This window comes from Bombus vancouverensis, chromosome 1 (assembly GCF_051014615.1).
Source record: "Bombus vancouverensis nearcticus chromosome 1, iyBomVanc1_principal, whole genome shotgun sequence".
NCBI classification, from domain to species: domain Eukaryota; kingdom Metazoa; phylum Arthropoda; class Insecta; order Hymenoptera; family Apidae; genus Bombus; species Bombus vancouverensis.
The window spans coordinates 12,911,808-12,925,014 of record NC_134911.1 but is presented as its reverse complement, the minus strand read 5'-3'; the positions used below and the strand labels follow the sequence as shown (position 1 = coordinate 12,925,014).

At 33.1% G+C, this 13,207-nt stretch overlaps 3 protein-coding genes and 1 long non-coding RNA gene across 4 annotated transcripts in view; 2 read left to right on the top strand and 2 right to left on the bottom strand.

The window, feature by feature from the left end:
* Positions 1-763: 763 nt before the first annotated feature.
* On the top strand, positions 764-2,100 carry LOC143302880 (uncharacterized). Its single transcript, XR_013058716.1, has 3 exons — positions 764-863; positions 1,191-1,368; positions 1,440-2,100. It is a non-coding gene; the product is annotated as an uncharacterized LOC143302880 (long non-coding RNA).
* Positions 2,101-3,640: 1,540 nt separating this feature from the next.
* Positions 3,641-6,789, top strand: Ant (ADP/ATP translocase). The gene is made up of 4 exons (XM_033327987.2): positions 3,641-3,909; positions 5,154-5,415; positions 5,521-5,755; positions 5,835-6,789. The coding sequence occupies exons 1-4, from the start codon at positions 3,747-3,749 to the stop codon at positions 6,075-6,077; spliced, it is 903 nt and encodes a 300-aa protein (XP_033183878.1). The 5' UTR covers positions 3,641-3,746; the 3' UTR covers positions 6,078-6,789.
* Positions 6,399-8,440, bottom strand: LOC117153702 (vesicle transport protein GOT1B). The gene is made up of 4 exons (XM_033327988.2): positions 8,104-8,440; positions 7,896-7,987; positions 7,638-7,816; positions 6,399-7,551 (listed from the first exon to the last, which is right to left on the bottom strand). Exons 1-4 carry the CDS (start codon positions 8,126-8,128, stop codon positions 7,425-7,427), a joined length of 423 nt encoding a protein of 140 aa, XP_033183879.1. The 5' UTR covers positions 8,129-8,440; the 3' UTR covers positions 6,399-7,424.
* Positions 8,441-8,727: 287 nt separating this feature from the next.
* The window catches only part of CalpC (calpain C), a 38,265-nt gene continuing 33,785 nt past the window's right edge, over positions 8,728-13,207 (bottom strand). The window contains exons 5-16 of the mRNA XM_076619577.1: positions 11,600-11,783; positions 11,263-11,337; positions 11,010-11,179; positions 10,668-10,840; positions 10,449-10,543; positions 10,131-10,363; positions 9,883-10,052; positions 9,732-9,790; positions 9,487-9,634; positions 9,283-9,399; positions 9,136-9,194; positions 8,728-9,052 (exon numbers count right to left, since the gene is read on the bottom strand). Coding sequence (XP_076475692.1) covers positions 9,026-9,052; positions 9,136-9,194; positions 9,283-9,399; positions 9,487-9,634; positions 9,732-9,790; positions 9,883-10,052; positions 10,131-10,363; positions 10,449-10,543; positions 10,668-10,840; positions 11,010-11,179; positions 11,263-11,337; positions 11,600-11,783 — 1,510 coding nt within the window. The 3' untranslated portion in view covers positions 8,728-9,025. The remainder of the gene's footprint in view (positions 9,053-9,135; positions 9,195-9,282; positions 9,400-9,486; positions 9,635-9,731; positions 9,791-9,882; positions 10,053-10,130; positions 10,364-10,448; positions 10,544-10,667; positions 10,841-11,009; positions 11,180-11,262; positions 11,338-11,599; positions 11,784-13,207) is intronic.

Below are 13,207 nucleotides of genomic sequence, written 5' to 3'. Positions count from 1 at the left end.
TTTCAATATTTTTAAATATATTAGAGACAGAGTATAGATTAATTACATAATCTAAATTTTAAAGTTTGGGTATATACTCTAATTGTATATCATGGATAACCTTATTGTATTTTACGTTACAAAATATATTAAAATAACTTATTTATTACTACTCTTGGTTTGATCTTAGTTTGGATTAGGTAGGATTTATTCTACTGTACCAACGGCGGATACTATGAAATGCCACAGAAACCATAGAGTAAATTGTTAGTAGCTTCCTGTGCGTAAAATGACCCTGACATTGCAATGAAGCACTTTGAATATGCTATTAATTCTAACAAATCAATCACTCGAGAAAAGTTTTTTTAGAAACTTTTCGTACTTCTACAGTGAATTAAAGAAATATAAAATTTTATTAGTTCTGCAGTGACAAATAAATGTCGTACTATTCGCTTAGCTCGCCTTATTTGGATCGGGTAGAGAAACATCAAAATTTTATTTTGTACATCGTATATGTATAATCGGAACATTGTGCAATTAGAAATATCAATCATATTTATTTTTACGTAATTAATAATAGACGTCCTATTCGAAAGGCAAAAACAATAAATGTCTTGAGCATTACCCTTAATCAGAATTTATATTTATATTCACATAATATATTATTGTTCGTATAAATTATTTACATCATCCTATATACGTTTAAGGTATTTGTAACGCAAATTAATTTTCTTAATTTTAATTGCTCTCAAATCTTGACGATACGTAAGTATACGATACGTTAGTATATTATCTATACATGACTCAATATTTAGGAAACCTAGCCTTACCGAAATAAAGACGTTCATTATTAAAGTTGAAAGTTTTAACATAAAATCTCTATAGTAAGTCTCTGCAAAAGTGACATTTTGATTAATTACGGAAATATGTAACATTGGTAATTTCGGCATCTAAAATGCTGTGTTTATTATAATGTAAAGTTGTCGTTCTGCCGATTTCTGAATTGTTTGTTAGTGTACGCGTGCAGAAAATACAGACAGTCAAGAAAGTTCTTCCTTTTCTGATAGAGAAAGAATCTTAGGCATGCGCGAAGAATATGGCTTTCGATTCTCTGGGTGTTTTACTTTTGTGGGATATGTATTGTCGCGCTACAAAACCATAAATCCTGTAGATCTCTATCAAGTAATAAAACCACTTCGAACTGCTTTCAGGTGCATTGACCATCATGACTTCAGTTATTACACTATGTGCAGACAGCCGCATACGCCATCAAGGTCGTTATTTAATCCAATCCACACACTTAAGTTCCACGTTGCAAGTTCGATATAGTAATGTGTTAGAGCTTGCAATCGTTAACTTTCTATGTATGCAACTGAATGACGCATATACGTATGTATCTAATGGTTTTTCTTCTATTCATTCTAATTTCTTTTTAGTATTATATGTCAATTTGATAATAGTTACGTAACATCGTTTGCAAGTTAGGAAGTACTCTGTGATGGATAATATATGGATGCATTGACGAAAATTTTGAATTTTTATTTATATATATCTACACAGTCGTCAAATTACTGATTATAATGCATAATATGAGCCACACGAGTCATTCTGCTTACATGTGTTTTTGTGTAGATAATCACAACAGTATATCGAATATTATCACTGAACTCAGTAAATGTGGAATTTCCCGTTATAACTGAAATGTCTGTATAAATCGATGAAGATAAGTTAGTAGTGGTACGATAGAATTAGACATAAATATAGACAAATATTTTGGTATAAAAATAGGTGATGATATATCTTGAAATTTTTTAAGTGTCCTATCACAAAAATGTTACCTCTCGAATACTACATAGTCTCTTACTTAATTCTCTATAATTATATGAATTACAATTATATATTACGTATTTATAGTATCCTCAATCACTTTTTGTTACCATTCAATTATTCATCCAATTGGAAACACAATGGATAATTATTATATACAAGTTACAATTTCTTTAAATGTTTAATGTTATCGAAAACAGAAATTTATATGGAAGTGCAAGAACATTTAAAAGATACAGTCGATTACTAGTGTTACGATTAAAATTATTGTATTAGTATTTATGTACCAGTATCCATAGGTTTATGCTCGGCTGATATCAGTTGATATGATTAATTCTCACTATGAATACTTGCACGCGCAGTGGAATTTACTTGATGTAGACAAAGGACATTTTTAGCATTAGTCTATTCTCTACAAGGTCCACTACGTATGTACGTGTCTTCAAGGTGTATAAATATACTTTACTTGAAGTTACTCCATTGAACTCTGGCGTTGTACTTCGTAACATACTGGCCGTACGCCAGGGTTACGCAAGTCACGCCCTGTTGACCTCCTTCTTCATGAAAGATTGACCTTGTATCTCGTTCTTGTATCTTAAACAGCGCAAACTCGAAACCACCCCAAAGACATGTACCTTATCGCAATTGTATTTATCAAAATTTTCTGCTTGTATTAATAAATGAAAATATAAAAAATGTTGGTAATAAATGTTCTTATTGATGAGGATATAACTTGATCTATGTATTCATATTATATACATGACCATTACCAAAGTGTAGAGATAACGATCGATCGGTATGACGGAACTGTACTGTAATACCTGCCTCAAATCGAATAGGGTCACATCAAATTGTATAATACAAAACTCGATCGGTCATTATCCTTGACATAATGTTTTCTTATTTTTCTCTTCAATGTAATTTTCTTCGATTTTATAGACCGCTCCAGCAATTTTTATCATTAACGATTGTTGCAAATAATATTATAGTTATAAGAATGTTTATGTTAAAACTAAGCAATGTTGTGATTACATAAAAATGATAATTAAGGAATGAATTACATTAAAGTTAAGGTAAAGATAAATTGTTATTAGTTATTCCTTGTTGAAATAGGAAAATAATTGCAAATTATACCCTGTTAGTACCTGGAGAACCAGTAAAGATGGGTGTATCAGGCGGGTATTTCAAATATACACACAACTTCTCTACGATATTTCTTCCTATAATTTGTACAATTCTTTGTGAATTAAGATATGAAGAAAGAAAACGATATCACTATACTCTTTTTTTTTATTAAACATTGAGTTGCAATCATCAATTAATTTTTATTTGTAGAAATATGTTAAAAATATTGATATCAATTATTTTTGTTAATCTGCTATAATATCCGTGTTTGGTATTCATTTAATCACTATTGTTAAATGCGGAAGAAATCTTGGTATAATACGTAAAAATATGATACATATTTCATCGTTTTATAGAAATATATTCCCGCCAAACTACTTCGCGTTTCGAATACCTTGACACTAGCGACAATTTCTATATTTTCTTTACCGGAAACACGTCATAAGCGCGGTTAAACATCTAATTTCGAAATGACTGACCGTGAACGCATTCTATTTAATTGATATACACATGGTGACCGTGAAAAAGGGGAAGAAAGGCGTAGTGTCGCAAGATACGAAAGAAAGGTCACGAATTCGGGAACAGAGTACGCATTCGAAGTGTATGAAGTGTCAGGGTCTCAAGGTGCGGCCGTGCCAGAAGATTGAACCTGCGCAGAACTCTGCACGTGACCTGCGCAGCTATTCTTAGCAGAGGTCCGTTCAACGAGAGGAACTCGTCTCGGTCACTCGTCGTCCGGCGCGCGTCCGAAACGTAGGAGTGGTTCCTCCTCTTTATTTTGTTAACCCGTTTTCACACTAACTGTCTGAATCAATATGTCTGGTCTTGCGGATCCAGTGGCATTCGCCAAGGATTTCTTGGCTGGTGGTGTAGCCGCCGCTATCTCGAAAACGGCGGTTGCTCCCATCGAACGTGTGAAGCTGTTGCTGCAGGTACAGCATATCTCCAAGCAAATTGCTGAAGACCAGCGTTACAAAGGTAAGCTATTTAAGGAGGCAATTACATTTATTCGATCACTTATGAGAGATTAATAAAATGGACAAAGTGTCAGGATACATAACATGCAAGTAACTGGAATCACAAATCACTGTGCGTAAGACTAGGCAACGAAACATAAAAAACATGTGACAGGAACATTTCGCTCATATCGGGATCCTGAAACTGCCAAGCGTTTCCGCCAAGTTCCTCCACGGTGGTTAAGATCGAGATTACTGTTATGTAATATCATTTCATACTATATGTTAGTAGTACGCCAGTAGTAGTACTATCTAGTTTTAATTTTCTACTTTATGTAACAAAGATAAAGTTTCGGGTCTTACATAACTTTTGCAATATCGATTGAAGAGGAAGTCGTACTTTTCTGACAAACCAGTGGGTCGATATTCGGTGAAATGACTTGGGTACCAGATGGCAGTGCATGGCATTGCTCTTTGTACGGGATTCGCAAGTGCCGATCGATGACTATGCGGCTCAATATGGCTGCCTTTATAATATAAAGCATATACTCAAATTTTACTTTAAAGATTTTTTAATATGTATTTGATAATGAACAATTGAAATCATACTTACGAGAATGTAATTTATTGTCCTATATCTAAGATGTGATGTAATTATGAAAAAATAAGTAATGTTTTATTTAAGAAAAAAAGAAAATTACGAATATATTAAATTGCACAGATTCAAGCGTGGAATTATTTTGCTGACGAATAATAATGTTTTAATAATACATAATCTTAGATTGTAGTTTTATGATAAACATTTAGTAGATAATATTTAATCATTCGCGATATGTTATCATTAAAATTTATGATATTTAAATTATACTAAAATAATACGATTTCATGACCTTGAGTATCTTCCTTTGCTTAGTATTAAAAAAAAACGGATTTTTAAAGTTTCTGCAATGTTAACATATCTTAGTTATTGTAAAGATAATCTTATGTACTTGAAGATATGAAATATTATAAATAATTAAAAATCTATAGCTGACAATGTTCTGTTACATAACAGCATGCAGTTCAATATATGACAAAACAAAATTTATAGAATTTCTAAATCTAGCATTGAAATATTTTCATGTAGATATTCAAAAATTTTCATGAAAAGATTCTAATACTTTGAATAAAATGAAAAAGTAATTAATCTTGTCACTTATTATTCATGCAAAATATAATCTTTCTTGAAATAAAGTATGATGTAAATATATATTCATATTATTCCAGGTATGATTGACTGCTTTGTGCGCATTCCAAAAGAACAAGGATTCCTCAGTTATTGGCGTGGTAACTTTGCCAATGTTATCAGATATTTTCCCACACAAGCTTTGAACTTTGCCTTCAAAGACAAGTACAAGCAAGTTTTCCTTGGTGGTGTTGACAAAAACACACAGTTTATGCGTTACTTTGTTGGAAATTTGGCCTCTGGTGGTGCTGCTGGTGCTACATCTCTGTGCTTTGTCTATCCTCTTGACTTTGCCAGAACTAGGTACTTTTTATATATTATTTTGGTATTCGATTGTGATTAATTCTTAATTACAACTTGTGTGATAAAGTTTTATATATGGTGATTACTTACACTTATTATTTATAGGTTGGCTGCTGATGTAGGCAAAGCTGGAGGTGAACGTGAATTCTCAGGTCTTGGTAACTGTCTAACTAAGATCTTCAAGACTGACGGTATTGGTGGCCTCTATCGTGGCTTCGGTGTATCCGTCCAGGGTATCATCATCTATCGTGCTGCCTACTTTGGTTTCTATGATACTGCCCGTGGTATGCTGCCTGATCCCAAAAAGACACCATTCCTTGTTTCATGGGGTATTGCTCAGGTACAGACCAGACAATAATATCTATTTTAAATTTTGATACAACTGTAATCCTTTTATTAATATCTAATATTTCTTGCAGGTTGTCACAACTGTTGCGGGTATTGTATCTTATCCATTTGACACAGTACGTAGGCGTATGATGATGCAGTCTGGTCGTGCTAAATCCGATATGTTATACAAGAGTACCCTTCACTGTTGGGCCACTATCTATAAGTCAGAAGGTGGTGGTGCTTTCTTCAAAGGAGCATTCTCCAACGTTCTTCGTGGTACGGGTGGTGCACTCGTGTTGGTACTTTATGATGAAATTAAGAATCTCCTTTAAGACATAATAACAATCCTCACCTCATTACCTTCACAACTACAATTGCAAGTACCATCTTTATTACCCTCACCATCCGACATAACAACAGATCAAGTGATTTCATGGCTGAAACAGTACACGAACTGTCGAGAAATTTGAGAACAGTCAGACTATGATCTTTTGGTAGCATCTTGTAAAATGCATGAAACTCGGCAGAATATGTATCTTGACTGTAGAAGAGAATTCGCTTAATTTATTGCCGGATTCAGTATTTTCTTGCAGCTCACATGTTCTATATTTCATATTCCCTTTTCGTAAAGAAAAACGAATGGATATGTGAAATGTTTGATACATGTGACTATATAAGCGATGGTCGAGACATAAAGTAGTAAAAATAATTATCTAAACAAAAAAGAAGAAAATAACAAAAATAAGCGTATACATTTGAGCAAGAGAAGGACGCGCGACGAAATACCATTGCGGCGACGGCGGGACGCGTAGACTTGGGCCGCCCCCCCGCCCTTACTCTCGGCCCGTTGTAGATAATAAATGATCATATTAACGATATCAATGAAATTCATCGAGTTTCAGTGACAGTAATTTAATTTCACACTCCAGACTACTACGTGTAAGATAATGAGAAGCGTTACTTGTAAGTGTACGCATCCAATGTGTTCATGTTAGGATGTGTGCAAAGAAACCAACAGATCAATAAAAGTAATGACAAAACATAGTTTTGAGTCTTTTCTTACCTTAAACATAACTCTTTAATTTTTTTTAGTTAAATTCTTTATCTTACGTTTTGTAACATACAAGATAAGATAATTATCTAAGTTATTGTTTGTTCATTAAATAGATACTAAAAATAAATAATATGCCTGCATTCTTATATAGTAAAATTATATTTTTAAGGAGTAGTGACAGTCACGTATCATATTTCATATTACATATTTCATGTTTCATACAATGTTTCATTATTATAAACATTCCAAATATAAAGTAGGTGTTAGCCTTAATATCATTAATCTACTGATACAGTGAATTAATGATTTTAAATAAAAATACTTCCCATTTTAATTTTGATCCTCAATCTACCTGAACATTTTGGAATGCTCTTAAAATACACATATAGTCTCTGCAGCAATACAGTAGTTTATATGAAAATGAGAAATTTATATATTATTTTTACACAATATTTCTAGATTAAATGGGTAGGTAATTGAACTTTGTTGTTTACACTTGACATTTATACAATACAAACAGAGATCTGAGAGAAATTTCAGAAGGGAATGACGAGAAAGTTTGGGACACAATATAAAATAGTGGATCTTATATACAATGATTTGTGCCATCATATCAAGAAACATATCATACAGTTGTTCTATTTGGATCTCCCGCAATTGAATCTAATATTCGAGATAAACCTGGCAAATTTAAAATAATTCTTAAACCAGGTATCTTTCGTAAAACATTTATGGCAACTGGCAGGAAACCACTGAAAAATTAATAACATTAAAATTTTAACTAGTTTCATAAAGAACGAATATGTATTCGGTAATAAAACAGATGTAGAATACATACCTGAATAATAATATAAAACCATACGTTTCTATGATCATGCCTATGATAGGCCAACCCATAAGTACTATAATAATTCCTCCTAAAAATGAAGCACTAGCTTTTATCTTGTGCCTTTGAAAAAAAAAGCTGAGGGTTCTCTTTGGTCCAATAACACATGATAATCCACATATAAATAAAATCTATAGAGAAATAATTAATTCAGAGGAATGTAATAATGTACACTAGATGCTTTCACAGATCTATGAGAACAGTTCTTACATTTCCAATAGCAAGAAGACCTTTATCAAAGAGTAGTAACATTCCAAGGAAAAGAAAAGATATACCAAATCCTGCAAGTCCGACTCCTATTTCTGAAATCAATACATAATTGTTATATAGTGTTTTGAAATTTACATTTCATTTCGTACTCATGAGAATAGTTACAGATCGTAGATTTTTTATAAATTATAAATTATTTATTACTTACTTTGCGTATCTGTAATTTCGAACATTATTTACGATTTGTGCTTTACGATGAACTCTTAAATTACTTTTTTAGTAATATTTCGACAAGATTCAGGTAAAAATTGTAAAGCATAACCTAACCTAAATCCACGTCATTAATTGTGATGTGACACTTTCCAACTAAGCACTATTTCTAGTCACCGTATAAAAACCGTATATTGAATACTGTATATATTTTGTAATAACCACCTTAGCATTATTTTTACAAAATTTAAATAAATTAAACACGCTCAATATTTATCAGCGAAAGGAACGCCATTATACATACATGTGCGTTCATACTTCATACGTATGAGATTGTCGACTCTATTCTTACTTTTTATTGTGCGATTTTTCAATTATTTAAAATACTTCTTGACGATTGAATTTAGGATATATACAGTTTGCAATAAAAAATTAATAGCATTAGGTATTTGATATTATTTACAATTTTCAATAAGAATTTTTCCAATAATTTTTTGTGTGAAAAATTTTATTTTAAACAAATTCATATCATTCAGTTCAAATTATATGCATGTAATTCGTACAACTTGTTATACATATAAGTTATATGTACTTTGAAGTATATAATTTGATGACAAGCCTATTTACAAATAATTAATTATTTATTGTGGATAGGGGCTGTACAAAATAAATTTAACTTTATTATTCAGTATGAATTTCTTATACAAATAACATATAATACATTGTCATTTATAATGTTTAATCAGATGAAGGAATGATGAGATTGCTAATGGCGGGAAGAATGACATTATTTTACAAACAGCACAAAAAATAGACTTGTTCATTAACCGTTAATATGGCTAAAACTTAAGTCTACATACGACGTAAAAAACATTATTTACAAGTATTCCAAGGTACACGAATTATGTTGAGTAGTAAGTTCAGCACATCAAAGATGATCTGAGCCACTGAAAATAAATATTGATATTTTAAATAATAATTTAATTTTTTATATCTAAATCAAACCAAACTTTATATGTAACGTGAGTACCTCAGTTAAACTTAATTTTATGGTCCCATTTTGCAAAGGGTCTTTACTTTCAAATATTCCTATAAAATAAGTGTAAATATTAGCGCGCGATTTAAATATTTAAATATTTAAATATACAGAAGGAGGAGTCAGAAACTTAAAGTATACCAAATGCGTCACTCAAGTGCAGTATTGCCGAGACGAAGTCACCAAATCTGAGTGTCCCATCCTTTCTCATATAGCGAAGGATTAAAATTGAAAGTACATCCGTATTTAATTGGAACCCTAATAGAAATATTTTTCATGCGTTAAGAGTACGGATAGGTGAATATCAAACATCGGTAAACATGTATATATATAATATATACTTACCCACTTCTAATAACGCATCTCGCAATCGTTCCGCTTTAAGTATACCCGTTTTTTCCTTCGTGTGATTTTTAAACGCTGCTTGCCAGTATTTTAAACTGCACATGAGATCCTTAAAGTCATTGAATTTTAATCGACCACTACCAGAACTCTATATTAATATCAATGTAAGGAAAACCACCAGTAAATTATTATTAATTAAAAAAAATATTATTAAAAACAGTTAAGGTAACTAATTTTAAGGATACATCCATTGTAAGAACTACCTGTCGGCATACTTCCATAGAAGCACAGCTTTTTATATAATCTATAAATGAAACACAATAATTTATCAAGTAATATTAGAAGAATCGATGAATTAATTTTTTTATTATAATTTTAGATAGTGCGAACTTTTACCATTTGGTAAACAAGCTTCGAGAAGTTCTTGCAATTCAAAAGCGTTTACTGTTCTGTGTTCATCAGCAAGTTGCAGAAACACGGCTTCATATTGTGAGAAACCTTTGCCTTCGAGGGGTGGCGCTTTGATGATGGCCGATTTCATCAAAGATGGCGGTGTATCGAGAAGTCTAATAAAATCATTATATATGTATAAAGTAAAATTATATTTTCAAGTAACCTGTTAATATTAAAATTGAATTACTTACTTAAGTTTTAGAGGCTTACTACTGTAGACTCGCAGTGTGAAACTTGTTTCTTGCGTAGGTTCAAAAGTAGTGGGTACTAACAAATAACCACCCTGGTCTAATTGACATCTGTGGCTCACTTGACGACTGTTGGTATATTGCGAGTTAACCAAAGATTTATTCTTTTTGAAAAATTGCTTGTTTATCGATTCTGTGCTATTTTTCGGCAAAGTGTACGCCGTGAAGCCTATCACCTTAATATAATACAAATGGTACAGTCATAAATAATAAAATTTCTAAAATAGGATACATTTAAAAGCTATAAAGAGTATTTCTTACTTTTATTTCCATGATAGAGTGTTGATACAAAGAGACAATTACTTCCTCCATTTCACTTAGGATTAGATGTAATTGTGGATTAATATGGAAAGTTTCTGCAACATATATAAATTTATAGAATCGTAGAACAATTTATCGTAATTCTAATAAGTGCTTACGTTACGTATTACCGGATTTCCGTTGTAAAACGTTCATCATTGGAGTAAACCGCGTACGAACCTTCATTGTTCCGACATCCTCCTGCGGTTACGCCCCTCCTCCAACTGCCTTGATAGAGTTTCATTTGCCAGGTATGTTTGCTATGCAACGATGGCTCATCTCTCGACGTTTCGGCATCAAGATGTACGACTTCTAAATGAGTGAACGTCTTCACGAAATCCGAATACGATATCCTATGATTCATGCGATTCCTGTTAATTATTTTTATTCACACGTTTGTAGCATTTATTGCAATTATCGCGTAACTAAATTTAATGAGGTGCGTACTCAAATAAACCTTATAACTTAAATAAATTATCAAAGCTTATTTTATAAATTAAGCTATTATTAAAATAAGTTCACCAGAATTCTCCCTCGGCCATATTTCTGACGGCTAAACGATCCCTTTCCATTGGAGGTACTTCATCCCATTCAAGGCCACCTCTCGCCCATGCGCCAACATACTCCCTACCAGGTCCAAGAGGATTTCTTAATTTTACTAACTGAACCGCCTCGCCGTTGAATGTTTCCACCTATATTTTACGCAACGATCCATCATGAAATACGAGTCAGAATTAATCAAGATCATCGAACGATTATTATCTCTGGTATTTACCCTTTCAATAGCGTACAGCCTGTAATTGATCCCCATCTGAATGCCATTGGCGAGTTTCTCTGTACTGGCACGAATCTTAAACGAAGTAAAAACAAATAATTTAGTTTTTCAATAACACAATGTTTATAACATCTATAACGCCCATGTTTAAGCAGTTTTATATTTTTATGGGTATAATCGGAGAAATGGAATCTAAATAGAGATCCGAACGATCCGAGAGATCTAATTTTCTATAAATGTACAAACACCGATAGTCTAATAATAGCGGGCTTACAAAGTATTAAAGATACCTGCGGTCGATAATAAATTAAGAAGAAAAGAGTCACGTGTTGTTTACCTGCTGCTGATTGTTATTTACTGTACACGTGATAAGGGATGTCATATCGAGGAGTTTCGCTAGTACTCGCCCACACGCAGTAGGATCTTGGCGTATGGCGATACTCTCAGTGATTCCGCCGGTAAGGTCAGACAAACCATCCAACAGAGTTCCATACTTCAAAGCTTCGTACGATCCGTGCAATCTGAAAGCAAATAATAAAAAGTCAGTTTCTCGAGGTAACATTTCTTGATGAATTCTTAAGAAACGACTACCATCCTAACATAACGAGTCTAAAGGTGCATGGAAAATCCTATTCATTTATTCAATTCCAACGAGTTGTCAGGAATTTTCACTCACGTTGTTTAAATAATAGTGAAAACTCGTATCATGCAGGCGGTATTTTTTAAATTCAGGAACGTCAAGATCGGCTCAGGGAAAGCGGATGTCTAGAATTTTTCGACCTGCGACCTCTTCCCGTCGACGATGAGGCACCTCTGGAGGAATACCACGCGATCGCGATTTCTCGCGGGCTCCTCATCGATTCCGCGAAGAAAGTTGAGTCGACAGCTCGTTAATCTCGCTCGCCATGCTACCGGAATAGCAGCTTTTGTTCCACGAAGCGAACCTGCCAGTTTGATTAAGCCTGCGTACCAAGACTTTTCGTCTCGGAAATCATCGGTCGAGATAGAAAGGCGAGATCTCGCGAGGATTGATAAGAGGATAGGCGAGAAGGTAGCGATTGTATCTGCTCGAATGTGCCGTTCCTGCGGGAATTAGCGTTCTCTAGATAACGGGGTTTCTTTCTCTTGCTCTATGTTCGTGGACTGACTCGTCCCAGTAACGCCAACGCCTCTTCTGCGTCCACATATGCTCGCTCCTGGTTAGATAGCGAGCTTTCCATACTCACGAGAGTGTACGCCAGCGTACAAGGTGTTTCAGAAAGTTGGTTCCAAACTTTAGCGGCACGATTCGTAAATATAAGCAAAAACGTCTTCAAAAAATATGAATAAAATGATATACAAATATGTATCGTTAATTTGGAAATTACAAGACGTTTCTAACAGCCTGAGTTTGTAACAATGTAATATAATGAGATAGAATTATTTAAGTCGCTTAAGCTTATCGAGATTTTAAAATTCGAAGATTAATAATGAAAGAATGATAAAATATTAAATAATATAAGTTGTACCTTAGCTCCGGCAGGAGAAAATATTAAAAGCGAGAAAATGCTTTGAATAATTCTAGATATCATATATAGATTCCTTATGAAAAGATAAGAACGAAATATGGAATAAAATTTGTTCATTTAAGGCTTAGCTTACGAGAAAATTGAGTTTGAAAATTTATCGTCATGCAGCTTCTATTATACATATTATGTGACCGCCCCCTGTGTATATGTAAGAACTAATAAAAAATAAACGACAAACTAAGTTCCAGTAATAAAGTAATATACACGCGTTATTGAATTATGATAATCGCAACTGGGAATATTAACATTAAGTTGGACGATCTTCTTTTTTTCCGATGAGTAGAAAATGATATTTGGACCCACGTCTATTGGGTCATTTTTGCTTCTCTCAACGAGTATATAATATACGCTCCCTAAGTTTGCTACTTTCTGAAACA